Source organism: Micropterus dolomieu, linkage group LG12 (genome assembly GCF_021292245.1).
Source record: "Micropterus dolomieu isolate WLL.071019.BEF.003 ecotype Adirondacks linkage group LG12, ASM2129224v1, whole genome shotgun sequence".
In the NCBI taxonomy this organism is placed as follows: Eukaryota; Metazoa; Chordata; class Actinopteri; order Centrarchiformes; family Centrarchidae; genus Micropterus; species Micropterus dolomieu.
Window position 1 is genome coordinate 8,300,600 of NC_060161.1, and position 15,074 is coordinate 8,315,673.

The following is a 15,074-nucleotide window of genomic DNA, read 5'->3' on the forward strand; positions in this document are numbered from 1 at the left end:
CACCGACAGTTGATCTTTTCTCTCCAAGTTGCTTTCCGATTCTCTTGTAGCCCATCCCAGCCTTGTGCAGATCAACAATCTTGTCCCTGATGTCCGTAGAAAGCTCTTTGGTCTTGGCCATGGTGGTGATGTTGGATGCTGGTTGTTTGGGTGTTGACAGGTGTCTTTTATACAGGTAACGAGGTGAGGCAGGTGTATTTGATGTAGATAATTGGTTGGGATTGGGGCTGTGTCTTAAAGAAAGACTAACTGGCTTGTAGGAGCCAGAATACATGCTGTTTGTCCAGGGGGTCAAATACTTGTTTTTCCTCATCAGATGGTCATCAATTTTTATAAATTCATATGATGTGATTTTCTGGAATTTTCTTTGGGATTCTGTCTTTCACTGTTAGAATGTACATATGATTAAAATTATAGATCGTTGCATTCTTTGTAAGTGGGCAAACCTGCAAAATCAGCAAGGGGTCAAATACTTTTTTCCTCCACTGTATGTGTGATGGTATAAAAAGGCTTCCCATTCTTCAGAATCAAATTAATGTTTCGATTTGAATATCAGGTTGTACATACAAGTCCCCAATCACTTCTACTGCCCAGCAGAATCCTACACAGCAGAGCCTGCCTGATACAGCTACAGATACAGAACAGTTTCAGATTATTTCAAATCCTTGTATAACGCGTGTGCACGTTTAGCGCACGCCAGAGACTCATATGAATGTCAGAACTTTTCAAAGTAAAGGCTCTCAATAAACCTGTCATAAAGCATTGCTGCAAAAAACGTTCTTGCGCTTTTATTTCGGAGGCACAATCACTTAAGAGGAAGTAACTGTAGCTGTCATGACTGAGATCTATTTCAGCACCAGCCGCTATCAATTTATTTGTTTTTTATTTTTCTGCTATCAAAGCAATCTGGTCGCAGGTCAGGATATTAGTGCTGGTGGGCCGCGGGCCACCTATTGCCAACCACTGCTTTAGAGAGACTTGATTTGCTATTATCTCTCAAGACCTTTTTGCCGAGAATCGTTAGACACTTTTTGTGGGGCTGGATATATGCAAATACAATCTGAGTTTCAGTGCTGACACCAAAGCAACGCTTTTTAATAGCTTACTTTGACGAGTAGAAACATCAAACTTGTATGAACTAGCAGTTGTACAAGAACTTGCAAAAATAAAACGCATAAAGTTGTTAGAAATTTAATTTTAACAAAAAGACGAGATAAAGAACAAGTAAACGAGATGACTAGATGTTAGATGCTAGCTTTGGTGGTTGACGGTTTTCAATAGCTAGTGCTACAGATACACGTAAGTCAGTCCCAGAAAGTACTGGTAAAGGTTCAGTAGCGCTACCTATAATACAATCAGACTGAGCTTATTTTTCTCCTCCAGTACCAGACTCGGGCTCACCTGTATGAGAGCTTGGGCTTGTGGATGAAGCATGTTGCTGAGGACAAGCTCCAGGTCCACATGGAGAGTCTGGGGCTGCAGCAGTTCCAGGAGAGCCTTCGACCCCAGCGCCTCCCCCTGTGCCGCTCCCTGCTGCAGGGCCTCGCTCAGGCCATGACCCTTCCGAACCCCCCCAACAGCTGCTGGACCATTCTCCGTTCCACCACCGAGAAGATCTTCACCCTCCTGCCCAACCAAATCCAGGTACAAAGCTGAAAAGAAATCAACTGCTGCCACTGTTTACACACCAGCCAACGCTTCAACTCTGTACAGTGGGCTCACTTCAGCTGACAATCCAACTGCTTTAAGTGCTTGAACTGAACTGAACTGCAACTCCCATACAACCTCTCACATGCAGATATGTTAAGACCGATAATACTACAGCTATCAGCTGATGTTCACTTAAGAATATCCTCCTGATCCCAGTAATCTTCTGTTGATTATAAATTCTTTTTGTTTTAGGATAATGAAGTGGATTTGTATGTGGGAATCGCCAAATGTCTGTCTGAGATGTCTGATACAGAGATTGAACGAATCGCTCGAGTCACAGAGGTACAGTATGATAAGTTCAAAATAGTATAAAAAAGATCAGTGTGCTGTGCCAACATTTGCTAAGGTAAATTGTGTAGTGGAATGTCTTAACTATAGAGTATAATTTAAATGCAATTTGGTTTCTTGGCATTTTTTATATGCAAATGAGGTATTTCCTCACTAAATATGCGCTGATTTGTATATCCCTCAAATCCATTTTCCAGCACGTCGATAAGACTCAGATGGATGTTTTTAGTTTTATTGTGGTAATATACCAAATGGCCAACAGTTTAACAACATAATTTTTTCATGGATTCATTCAAAATACACCACTCATATGTTTTCCACATATTTACAGAAAAATGCCACATAAAATGAGAATGATAAAATCAAAAAACCTTTGAACATGTCCTGCTGTAAGACCTAAGAAACAGTGTAAAACGATGATGCTCTGACTGCCTTGAAGGGCGAGGACAATGACTCAAATGAAACAAATTGGAAATGTCATTTTGAGAAAATAAAAAGATTAGTTAACACAATAACACTCTTAGCAAAAAAATTTATGTTTGTCACATTAACACATCTCTTATAGATATTAAATATGTGAACTGAAAGTTAAGTTATTAAATATAACTTAAAATCTAAAAGTTGAACATATTGAAGCAGAATTTTTGATTGTGGTATCTGGCATGATTTGTTGTTTTTTGTAAACATAAATATTAAAATAACCTTTTGTGGTCGAGCCAGTTAGCCCACTCCATCTAGCTCGTTTAAAGCCACTATTTTGCTGGCATAAATTTTTTGTTGGTAGAAGAACGAGACAATCCAGGTGAAAACTGGTGCAGGTTAGAGGTTAGCAGAATGCATTGCTGTTTGTGCCAATGTTTTTTGATACTACCACAGGAAAGTCGAAAATATTCAAATTATACACATAGTGATGCTAAAAAGTTAAACAAAAACTCTGTTCTGTGTGCTGTTTAGGATCAGATGGAGAAGACCTGCTTTGTCCTGGCTTACTTGACCTCCCAAGGCAGAGTTCCCCTCTTGGGTCTAAATGACGTCATTGCCGGTGTGCTTCGTGGTTGGCAAAGCCGCAACGTTGGCTGGCTCCTCCTGCAAACTTTTTACCAGTGTCGCCTGGCCACCAACTCCAATACAGGTTAGGCAAGAAATGGTCAGCTTCTGGAGCCAGAAGGCTTCACTTGCTGCGTCCAGAGAAAAAGTGGTGATGCATAGGGAAACTCTGTCAGGGTATAATTAAGAAGAACATACTATCCATCCAAGTTTTCAAAAGTTAAAAAATATTTGGCTTTTTCTGATGGGATCACTAGGTGGGACCAAAGTAGAGAATTTCAAATAAAATGATTTTAATGATTGATTTATTGGCGAAACAACATATACTTTGTTTCTTTGTATAGATTTTTTTCTAGTCATGTGTGTCATAGTTTTACTGTACATGATTGTCCCCCTCTGGGTGAGCCTACATGTTGATCGGGTTTGTTCTTTGTTCTAGGCGTTTCGAAACGAATGGAGTGGCTCCTGGAGCTGATGGGACACATCCGAAATGTTGCCTACGGTGCAACCTCTGTCGCATGTGGAGACACCAAGCTGGTATGTTTCTGAGCTGTGCTGGAAAACTGCAGTGTGGTATTTCTAGAGCGGTCAGTGTGTCAGCATGTAGGTGAGAGTTAAGGTCTCTTTGGGAATACCTGTCATTCCTGAAATGGTTTGGAATGCAGCTGGGGTCGTGTTGGGTGTGTCCACTAAAATAAATTAAATGTTCAGCTTTTACACTTTAATCGGTTGTATTTAAAAGTAAAGTACATAATCATATTACAGCATTGTCATCTTTTGATTAAGGACAATTGCGTTTTTCTAACTTATTTTTGTAATTTTGAGCATCATTTCTATCACTTGCGAAAATTGCTGAGAAGTGGGAACACGGTGACGTCCCTGCACTAAAGTCTAATGGTGCAAGAAACACTAGCAGTCAGACCGGCTGTAAATGTTATTACCTACATGAGCGATCACAGTACTATAAAAATAAGACCCAAGTAGTAATATACCTGAATTAACATCGTAGGTCCATCTTAACAAGCAGTTGTTTATGGTTTATTTTAAATTCTGGTGAAGATCCAAGAGTTTCCAAGGCTGCATTTGGTGGATTGGAGCATATTGAACATTAGCATTCCCCATATTATTACTGAATTGTGTAATATTAGTGGCAACAGATGGCTTCAATCCCATATTGTAAGCAGTATATATATTACATATTATTGTGATATATACTGTATATATAGTACAGCTACAACAATTAATAGAATAATCGATAAGTTGTCAACGGTTAAGTTAATGGACTACTATTTTGATAATCGATTAATCGGTTTAAGTCCAGCTACTTAAAGGTTCAATATGTAACATTTAGTGGCATCTAGTGGTGAGGGTTGTGAATTGCAGCCATCTGTCCAGTCTACCACTGCCCCCTAACCTTTCAAAGAGCATAGGACAGCTATGGTGGCTGACACAGCACAAAAGGTGTCTGACTAAATGCTGATGAACCATCATGCAGCTCTCTTTTACAAGGTGCACACGTGCAGCGAGCTGCCTTAATGACAAGGGGTAATGATTCTCAATGTGTCAGAACAGCCAGTGAGGTTCATTCATTTCAATTTGTAACATCACACAAGTCTGACTTTACTGTTACACTATGTTTGACCATGTAACGGATTTTATAAGTTAAACCAAACAAGCATCCACCACCAGGTAATCTTTGTTGCTTCCTGCTTGTGATCCCCTTCCATGTCTGCAAAATTCCTGATAACTGAGTAATTATTTTAATTTCCTTTTATTTGTCTGCAGGCCACAGACTTCCTGTTCCAGGTTTTTGCTGCTGCTGTAGTTTCCTGGGGTGACCACTTCATGCCCCTCCTCCTTGGCATTAGGGCCCAGTGGTTCCCATGGCAACCCGGCTCCAAGCCCCAAATTCTACAACACAGTCTGTATGGCGAGGAGTCATTCACTGTCCACGCCCTGCCGCAGTGCCTGCTGGGAATGTCGCACAGCCTGACTCTGCTTCTGGACAAAGAGCCCTGGAGCAGCCAGACACACAAGGTTAGTGTGTTTGTGGTTGATGTAGTTTAATTTAAGAAAAACAATGTTGTTTATTTTGTTAGAGCCAAACCAGATGGTGACTGTGTGTGTGTGTGTGTGTGTGTGTGTGTCTCAGTTCATAGACTGGCTTCTCAGTATCACAGAATGTCCTGAACAGAGTCTGTCAGCCATGACCATCAGCACAGCCAAAGGTAACAAAACGCACATACAATACACAGGATGTTTTGGCATTTTTAACTTTAGCGCAGAGAAAATGACTTTCAGACATTATTTACCACAACCAGCTACCTAATAACACTGGCAACATATTTCCTACCTCATCTGCCGTCACCTCAATAAATCCACTGGACCACTCGGTAAAAAGTGTATCTGTTTATTTAGATACAGCAAAACTTCTGTATGTGAAGATTACAGTAAAACGAGTTGATAAAATAATGAGAGAAAAAGAGGAAGAGAGAGAGACAGGTCAAAAAAACTGTCCTCTGAGGTAACTCAGGAAATTTAAGGTGCATGCATTTCATAGGAAAAGACAATCATAGGCGTCTATTCCCCAAATATTACCAATGTAATATAAATGAATTATCCTCAACAAACTTATTGCATAACTTTAAATATAAACTGTAAATACATCAACCTAAATAAATATTCCTTCAAATTCCTTCTACATATGAACTTAAATTATTGCATGTTAATTAATAAAATTTCTATTTATCAATAAACTGCATTTAGGCTCCTACAATGACACGTATTATTGAAATTAATACAGACAAATGTGATTTACTTTTAGTTGATGGTTTACCATTTACAATTCATGAAGTCAGGGGAGATGGATCTGCCCCGACTTTACAAGGATGAACTCCAACTTTAAGTAGCATTCAGTTGTACTTTTTCTAGTAGGCAGTGTACCCATGGATGACAACTTGCACTTGACTTGAGATTCTCAGGCAAGTGCTGAAGTTAGAAGGAGTGTCTCTTTTTCTATGATTTGTAAGCAGATGTACAGATAAATCACAATGAACCGCTGGTATAATGATACCCTCTGAAAGTGTAATGAACAATGAATCTAAAAATGTGTGTACCATGTTTGTGTGTTCGGATTTAAGAGAGTTGAACTCATAGAAGAACGTTGGCACCAACTGCAGCAATAGTGCACAGTCAAGTGTTTTAATCACCTCCAGGAGATGCAACAGCTAACCGTGTTGTTGAGCAGGTTAGATCAGCGGCTAATAACAGTAATTAACACCAGCACGCACCACCCTCCCCTCCCCTCCCCCAGTAGTGACATGCCATTCATGCTTACAGTGTTTCAGCCACAAATGTCTAATTCAAAATACGTGAAATTGACTTAAACTATTAACTGCTAGTACTTACTTCAACGCAGAACTATCTTAATAAAGGGTTAATAAACTTGCTTTACCATACTGTGCTGCCAATCCGCTCTATCGCCAATGTACCCCAGTGGCCAACTGTGGTACTACACCTTAAATAAAACCATTAGAAAAGAGACGCAAGTAAAGGTGTTGACAGGACACCTCCACCATCACTGCACACAAGGTCAATTATTAAACCATGACATTTTTTTATTTACAAAACCGTCTAACTATTTCAATGTGTGTGTCATCTCGAAGTTCAATCTTGGCAGAGTTGGCGGACAGTAATTTGCATGTGTAGTGGGACACATAACTCAGAAGCAGACAAGGAAGAGATGCAACTTTTTTGCTGTATGTGCTGGGTGTGCAGCTTCCATTGAAACCAGAGGACCAGTATCCAGGTCTCATAAGACATCCATGATATAGACCATGCAGGTTTCAAAAGAAACCAAAATTGGTTAAGAGGGAGGGGATGAGGGGGAGGAGACGCTTTTGTCTGCTTTGTTAAAACATAACAATATGGACAGAAACATCAGTAGCAGTAGCTAGCAGAAACCTACACGGGTGAAACCTGAAACACACAGCCTTCTCTTACCACACAGTCTTTCCTCTTACATTTATATCTCACATTCACAAGAGCAAACAACTTTCTTGGCAGAATAAAAGCTCCTTGTTTAATTACAAACTGGATAAACTGGAGTGGTTTATCTGATCGTCCTTGCGTGTCTTTCCAGCTGCCCTGTTGGCCCTCAAGTCCTCCTCTGAGTTCAAGAAGAAGGCTGTGTGGACAAGAGCGTACGGCTGGTAGCCAGGGGAGCAAACAGACCGTTACTATGGCAACGGCTACAGACGGTCTTCGCAAAAACACGGCTGGAGCTTTAACACACTCAACCTGTCTCTGTTGGACACCAGGCTCTGAACATGTGGAAACGGCTACTGAAGCACCATGGACTTTTACATTTATGAACTTTAACTGAAACTGCACTGCCATTGTTCTGCCATCAGCTTCAACCGCATATGAGAAGGACAACTTCAAGAGGAATGTGCTCTGTCAAAACAGTAAATGCCCCATTAAAGGTTCTTCAAATACAGTAAATTTGATTTTGTGGTTCTTGAGCTCAAGATCTCTTAAATATATAGATTTGAATGATGACACATCTTGATGATTATCAAACTCACTGAATTAAAAAAGTAACAGATTAAAAAAATAAAAAATTGTACTTCAGAGGAGGTTGCTGAAAGACTTAAACCATCCAAGCATTCAGACTTTTGACTTCAGGGGTCACTCCCTTTTTATCTTCTTGTTCCATTTCTCCAGCTGCTGTTGTCTCTCCTTCAGCAGTTGCCAGACCGTTACGGAGGCCCCTAAAAAGACACCGGTGTTACAATGTCAAGAAACGAAATACAAACAAACTAAACTGTGAGTGCACAGTGTGTCTGTACTAATTTTATATTTATGGCACAAATGTAACCGATGCAAACATGGTCGTTACAAATTTGGCTTTGTGGAGACATTGTCCAAATGCTGTAAAAACGAATACCTGCTATGAGTGTAAAACAGCAAGTAAAACTAAATAGTGTGAAGGTAGTAAATAGGTACTGGTAGTAAATAGCTGATAGTAAACTGTCTACAGTTTCTTTGGTTGGAGTTGCTACATGTTGAAGCATGATGAGCCGCAACTGAATTACAGTGTAAACAACAGATTTCTGGCTTTGTTAGGCCGTGACCTTTTGCACTCTTGGGTTTCTGTAGCTGGCTTGCTCATCTTACCTAGAGCAAGAACAGGCAGGTAGACCATCAGGAGGAAGGGGAGGTGAATGTGTGTTGACGCTGTTGAATTCAATGAGTTTGGTGCTGCTGACTCAACATAAGGCAGGGCCTGGTATATAGTGACACCTGAGGAAGACAAAGAAACACTCATGCCACAGTAGAAATGGAAATGTTTTAATACTTTACATTTAATGTTCTTTAGGGCCTTGTTGAGAACCCGTCTGAGGCATTCTTAAAATCAATATAAATTATTCTGCTGCAGTCCAGTAACATTGCATCTGGTGTTTTGAAAGGGCACACACTTCGCCAGTTGGAGTAGTTACTGATATACTAGAGCTTCACAGCTGTCTGTAGTGTGTTTGCTGGCAGCCAACATGTGTTCTGTCGTACGCACACAGCAGAGGCTGGAATGTACTTTCCTCTAACACTTCCTGACATTTTATCATCGTCTCTGCTTTGTTAACTTATTTCCTGTATGTGCACACTACTTCCCTTATGCAATACCAGGCTTACATTCTAGCAACTCATTGTTCAGTGAGGTCAGCAACACTATACTGTGACTGCCCATTTATAATCCTAAATATCATAAATGAATGAGGCGGTCTGAAGCAGGCCTAGCTAATTGGACTAAAACTATCAATTTCACAATCTGATAGTAAAAACAAAGTTGATTTAAAAATGAATTAGTCACCTTCAGTGGCCACTGACAGGATGTATAAGGGGATCAAGAGTGTGTAGCGAGTCCACAGCATGGCGATAGAGGGTGTACCCATAACACACAGTAGCTCGTATGGGTACCTGTCATCAAACAGTACACATCAGAAAGGTTAACTCAGGACCAGTTTTTTATAACATGGGTTTTTTTTTTGAGAGAATGCAGAGCAAATAAAACCTCTGGTTCTTCCCTTTCCCTCTTTTTAAATAACTCTACTCCATTGCCCACCCTGGTTCCTCCTTCTAGGTACCAACAGTAAGTGCGTAGAAAATAACACCTATATCTAACTCTGTAATATTACAGGACTATATACATTTACTATACACACCGTATTTACATTCACACATGGAGACACCCCTACATGTAATTTAAATGTAAGCGAGAAAGAAGGGGGGGAAAAAACGAAATAGGTATCTACCTATTTATTAACTGAGCGTGGAGTGGATATAGACACTGAAATGGAGACAGGTGGGGCTAGAGGCCCTCGCTGGCCCATTAGATAGCATAATAGAGATACTTACAGTAGTTCGAAAGCTCAAGTGCAAGAAATCCAAAGGACCATTACACTTGGCAGCTCTCTCTGTATGTTGTAGAAAGACTATTCCCAAACACTCGTTTCACTGTAATCTATGATACTGCTGCAACTCTCTCTGTACCTGACAATTTGTATCCATTCAACCTGACTTGAACAGCTGGTTAGTTCAGAATTCTGCAGCCAGACTCTTTACAAGCGCCAAGAGGACACTGCTTGAACCCCAATTTTAGCATATTGGCTGCAGTAATCTTTGCTATTTTTATATTATCAATGGATTAAATGATGTGTGTTATGTCCAGGAAGTGTCTTGTAGTGACGATCTTACAGATAATGATGATTTCTTCATATAGATCTGCAGTTCCCTCAGCTCTACAGGGCTTTTGTAAGGAATTGTTCTTTACAAACTGGTAACTCAGTGTAAGTCTAAAGGCCTTTTAGCAGACCCAAGAGCAATTGCTAGGCTACCGACCTAGCAAAATGGACATCAACCCAGGGGCCCAAAAGCCCCAGGCACTTTGCTGTTAGTAATGTGATTAATTGTAAATGTGTTAAGTAATTTGCACTGCTACTGTGCAAAATCAAGAAATGAGCAGGGGTTAAAAATGGTAGTTTCTGCGTTCATTACTGTATTTCAATTTACATTGTGTTTATTTGAGGGATGTTCCAGAATAATTTTGTGTGGGTGGGGCTCCGAAGCCCCCTAACAGGTTAATCCGGCCATGCCTAGAGGCTACAACATGATGATTTTGTCATTGTTGGTATGAGGAGGGTACAAGAAAATACCGTGGCGAGTCCATCTAAGGACTGTGAATATTTACAGCAAACATCACTGAGAATTGTCTAATTGACATCTTATTTTGAACAGATTAATAAGACACCCTAACTGACTTCCATCATTGGGCACTGTTGTTAGTGGGGCAAAAACAAACTATATTTTGGTGAAGAGAAAAGTAAGTGATATGGATACCGTAGGAGGTCCTGAATGTTCCACAAGAACAGTTGTACACACACGACTGGTTTACTCTGGATCTCCTCCAGAATGATGACCATGGTCAGCAGGAGGTTCTTCTCCATAACCTGAAAAACAGGTAGCATGCACCAACTAATCCACCAGCAGTTTCAAAAGGATAAAGAACTCTTTATGATGTATTTTAGCATTTTTTTTATCATCTGCATGATTCATAAGGAAATTGCATCAAGAGGCGGAGCTGTGATACACACTTGGACGAAACGAGGCAGGAGTCTGGCTTTCTCAATTTCGTCTGCGATGTGGAAAAGTTCCAGGATGGAGAGCAGCTGACACAGACTCATCACAAAGCCAACAGAGTAAAATGTGTCTGCTACGGCATCTGCGAAGAGAAATATCGCATTCCATCATTCTATGCCACTCTCCTGACTTAAAACCAATGATGATTTAGAGAGCTGGTCTTTCATACTGAGCTCAAAACCATCTTGTGACCTGGTGCAGCCAGAACAGTCAGGAGCTCAATGCTCTGAAGACAGTGGAGATGGTCGTGGACTTCAGGAAGAGCAAAGCCCCACCCTTCCCCATCATCCTGTGTGACTCCCCCGTCACCACTGTGGACTCCTTCCGCCACCATCATCTCCCAGGACCTCAAGTGGGAGCTGAACATCACCTCCCTCACCAAGAAGGCCCAGCAGAGGATGTACTTCCTGCGGCAGCTGAAGAAGTTCAGCCTGCCAAAGACAATGATGGTGCACTTCTACACCACCATCATTGAGTCCATCCTCACCTCCTCCATCACCATCTGGTACGCTGCTGCCACTCCCAGGGACAAGGGCAGGCTGTACTCCTCGAGGACTCTGAGGCGAGCAGGAAAGATTGCAGCTGACCCCTCCCACCCCGGACACAAACTGTTTCAGACTCTCCCCTCTGGCAGGGGGCTGCGGTCCATCAGGACCAAAACCTCTCGCCACAAAAACAGTTTCTTCCCGTCTGCAGCTAGTCTCATCAACAAGGCCCGGGACCCCACTGACACTCCCCCCTTGCAAATGATACAAATGTCTCTGCACATGTAAATACTGTTTCATTTCATACACAAACCTGGCATATTACACATAGTTGTTAATCATTGTTGTTCTATATTTTTATATTGTCAATTTATATATTTATGTTCACAATACTCTCTTCCGTTGCAGTACGTCTGCACAACACAAACCGGAATGATGCACATGTAAATATCTGCCACGTTGTTCTTTCTCGGCAAATAGTTATATTATTATTTTTTATTATTCTTATATAACTTGCATTGTTTATTCCATATTTATATATTTCTAGATGTATTTATGTTAACTGTATGTTTGTCTTGTGTAGCACCTTATCACCAAAGCAAATTCCTCATATTTGTAAAGCACTACCTGGCAATAAAGCTCCTTATCATTCTGATTCTGATTCTGAAACGATGTTTTGCTTTGATATAACTCACCTTGACCAAATGTGAGAAACCTGGCTATGGTGTTAGCCAGTATCCATGTGTGTCCACAGAACTGGAACAGGTTATATGAGAAAATGTAGACAAGCCTGAAGCTGAGCCTGTAAGAGGAAAAAAGGGCACAGACCAGATTATTTAAATTGGCATTTGGTTTTTTGTTAAATCAAGGCCTCACATTCTGGATATCTTCCCTTGCACATGTGTAAACAGTTCATAACACCTGCTTTCTGGCACATCTAACTGGCACAGTAAATGGAACAGAGCCATCGTTAATGTCATTAGTTACACCTGTGCTGGTCAAAATGTCAGACGGATCTGTTTACTGTAGAACTGCAAACGCTGATGTACTTTGATTATAATATTCTCATAAATCATGTAACTGGAATTTTGAGTAAATTAAATTACATGGAAACAGAGATGAAGAGTATATTTGCTCAAGTCCTGTAATTAAGTATAACTTTATTTACCATTTGTTAGACTTTTTACTTTTAGTACTAGTAAGTACTGTACTTTTTCAGTTCACTACATTTATCGTATAGCTAAAGTTAGCTAGTCTGAAGGTAACACCACCACACACATCACATTAACGTGTTGCTTACACATTAACAACTGTTCAACACCCTGAGTCTGAATATATTTCTTTTTCACAATAGTCCAGAAATACACATTCACTTTCTTGCTGATAGTTAGATGTGTAAGTGAGAACCACACTCACATTGTGTTTATTTATACAGAGCTGGAGCCAGGAGCTGATTAGCTTAACTTAATGTAGCATAAATGGAAGGCTAACGTTAGCTTTCCAATCAAGAAATAATTGCAGTAAAAGAATACAGTACAGAGGTGACCAGGCTCCAACAAGGACTGAATATTTTCACATCTAACTCTGTGAATTAAGGTTTTAATTTGATCAAACCACAGTTTGTGGTTGTTGGAACAGTGGAAAGACTAGCCACGCCGGTTTTGGTGAGTTTTATTTTGTTTCTGTCGAGTTTCAATGGAGTGCCTTATACAATGACTTAACAAGGCAATATGTGAAAGAAAGAAACTTGTATTCAGAAAGTGCAGAGTTGTATTTTGTTTATTCACAAAAAAGCCTTTGTAACATAGCTAACTTGTCGCTTGCACACAGATCTCCCAGCTGAAACTACAGGGGGAGGCCTGAGCTATCGGACTTTCGCCTCTGGAAGTACAGTGGTGTCATCAGACAGGACGAGATAGGGCTAGCTGGTTAGCATGCTAACTTCAGTAGATATTTCTGTCTTTGACATGACGTCAGAACTGTTCTGACGTTCTACACATTCTGTTCATAATATTGATTATATAAAATAATTTTTTTATGTTTTAAACAAAAAAATTTGGACATGTCTTAACATTGTACATTTAAGTCACCTATAAAACCACCTCAGAGAACTCTAGTACTCACTCAAGCTCCATGAAACCCTCATTAGGACTGTTAAACCCTTCAAACCCCATCGTACCCTATGGTGGAAAGTGACATAAAACTGGAATTACAAATTTTAAATCTGGCTGCTAAATGCTCCACTTAGTTCACCAGCCAGTCGCTAACTGTTTCTGTCTGCTGTCTGGTGCTGGTGGTGTGCAGTCTGTTTATTCAAGCTTTTTTTTTTTCAAAATAAATTAAATGAGACCAGTGAGACTGAACCAAAACCAAAACACTGAACTAAAAGAGGCTAAAAAGGCAGTAGAACTCAGGGAAACTGCAGAGTTGGTGATAATTCTCAGTGGGTAATTTGATCCATTGTTTATGCACAGCTTATTCGACCATTTCTAAAATGTACTTTGACTACTAACATTCCTGTATTTAAAATTTGACTTCAAAATATATAAGATATATTGGTAAAAAATCAATCACAACACCACCGTGTTACACACCATATAAATGTAACATAAAGCTTCTTCATAAAATACTGTAGCTTTGAAATAAAGTCGTGCCTCTAAACCGGCCTGCTAAAAAAACAGTCCTGTCTGTTACCCTGGGCATTACCTCGTGCATATGTTTTATGAGCTCATCTTGGAAATAAAACCTGCAAAATAAGTGCTAATCTGTCAGATATATTTGAAAACTAAGCCTTCTTTACAGCAGTTTAGCTGTAAATGCTTGGAAAGATGACAGTAAGTCGAGCTTTGTTTATCATTAGCGTGACATTCCTCAACACGCCCGGTTTCTTCCACAGCAAGAAGCTGATCAGACAACGCTGTGAAACTCTCAGAGTACTCACTCACATTCTCCTCTCCTCTCAGTCTTCTTTAGGTCTTTTTGTTGAAGGAAAAAGGAGCTGCTCATAATCCCTGTGTGAGTTTGAGAAGAATAGTTTTTCCATGTGCAGTTCCTTGCTGCAGTTAGTTTTCTCTCAGTAAACAGAGACCCGCCTCTTACTTCATACTCCTTCAACTGCAAGCAGACAATGCTGCAATATCTGGGGTTTGCAGCTTCCTCAGGTTGATTGTCCCACTTATTACTTTACAGCAAGTAGGAAGTGGAAGAGGGGGAGTCGGACGTCACGACAGAAGGAGCAGAGGGAAACAATGAGCCGTGCAGAGCACACAGCACATATGTAGAATGCTTGGATTAGCAGCAGGAAGGAGTCAGAGCAGAATACCTTTACCAACACCACCGCCAAAAATATGCACCTCTCAAAACCTCAAAGTGAGGGAAAGTGTAAATTCTTGACATACCACTGTTGTATTTCTGTTACTGACACAGAAATATTTACATCGACAATGAAACATATCAGTGGCTAACTTAACTGTAACACAACAACACACATAACATGCAAGATATAAACACATCACACACAACTTAACAGGTTTAAAATGTATTTTCCAATGTGAACATGTGCAGCCAAATGAATCTGTTTAAATGATAAGGATAAAGATATTCTATGATATATCACAAATCCCATAAAAAAACAAAAACCAACAGTTACTTAGTCCGTCTCTCAGTACTTTTTTGACTTCTCCACCCTGTCTGTGGCTCTCAGCTCCACTGGTTTCCACTGAAGACATAAATCTTGAATAACAAAACGTTACTCAAACAGGAGGACATATTGCATCTGTTGGCAGCAGGATGGTGTATGTGGGACTGAGTCCAAATAAACATAGTGTGTGTGTTCGTGGTGATGAAGGA

General features: G+C 40.3%; 2 protein-coding genes across 6 annotated transcripts in view; one reads left to right on the forward strand and one right to left on the reverse strand.

The window, feature by feature from the left end:
- focad (focadhesin) overlaps nucleotides 1-7,543 on the forward strand; it is a 61,176-nt gene extending 53,633 nt beyond the window's left edge. For all 4 annotated transcript variants that reach the window (XM_046065847.1, XM_046065846.1, XM_046065844.1 and 1 more), the window contains exons 38-44: nucleotides 1,384-1,644; nucleotides 1,903-1,992; nucleotides 2,953-3,130; nucleotides 3,485-3,582; nucleotides 4,831-5,082; nucleotides 5,198-5,273; nucleotides 7,187-7,543. In XM_046065847.1, coding sequence (XP_045921803.1) covers nucleotides 1,384-1,644; nucleotides 1,903-1,992; nucleotides 2,953-3,130; nucleotides 3,485-3,582; nucleotides 4,831-5,082; nucleotides 5,198-5,273; nucleotides 7,187-7,260 — 1,029 coding nt within the window. In that variant the 3' untranslated portion in view covers nucleotides 7,261-7,543. The remainder of the gene's footprint in view (nucleotides 1-1,383; nucleotides 1,645-1,902; nucleotides 1,993-2,952; nucleotides 3,131-3,484; nucleotides 3,583-4,830; nucleotides 5,083-5,197; nucleotides 5,274-7,186) is intronic.
- On the reverse strand, nucleotides 5,440-14,428 carry hacd4 (3-hydroxyacyl-CoA dehydratase 4). 2 transcript variants are annotated; one of them, XM_046065853.1, is made up of 7 exons: nucleotides 14,167-14,428; nucleotides 11,921-12,027; nucleotides 10,695-10,822; nucleotides 10,441-10,550; nucleotides 8,915-9,021; nucleotides 8,224-8,349; nucleotides 5,440-7,817 (listed from the first exon to the last, which is right to left on the reverse strand). In XM_046065853.1, the coding sequence occupies exons 1-7, from the start codon at nucleotides 14,229-14,231 to the stop codon at nucleotides 7,735-7,737; spliced, it is 726 nt and encodes a 241-aa protein (XP_045921809.1). In that variant the 5' UTR covers nucleotides 14,232-14,428; the 3' UTR covers nucleotides 5,440-7,734. The 2 variants fall into 2 exon arrangements, with proteins under 2 accessions (XP_045921809.1, XP_045921810.1); XM_046065854.1 differs by having other exon boundaries at nucleotides 14,171-14,426.
- Between the last annotated feature and the right edge of the window lie 646 nt (nucleotides 14,429-15,074).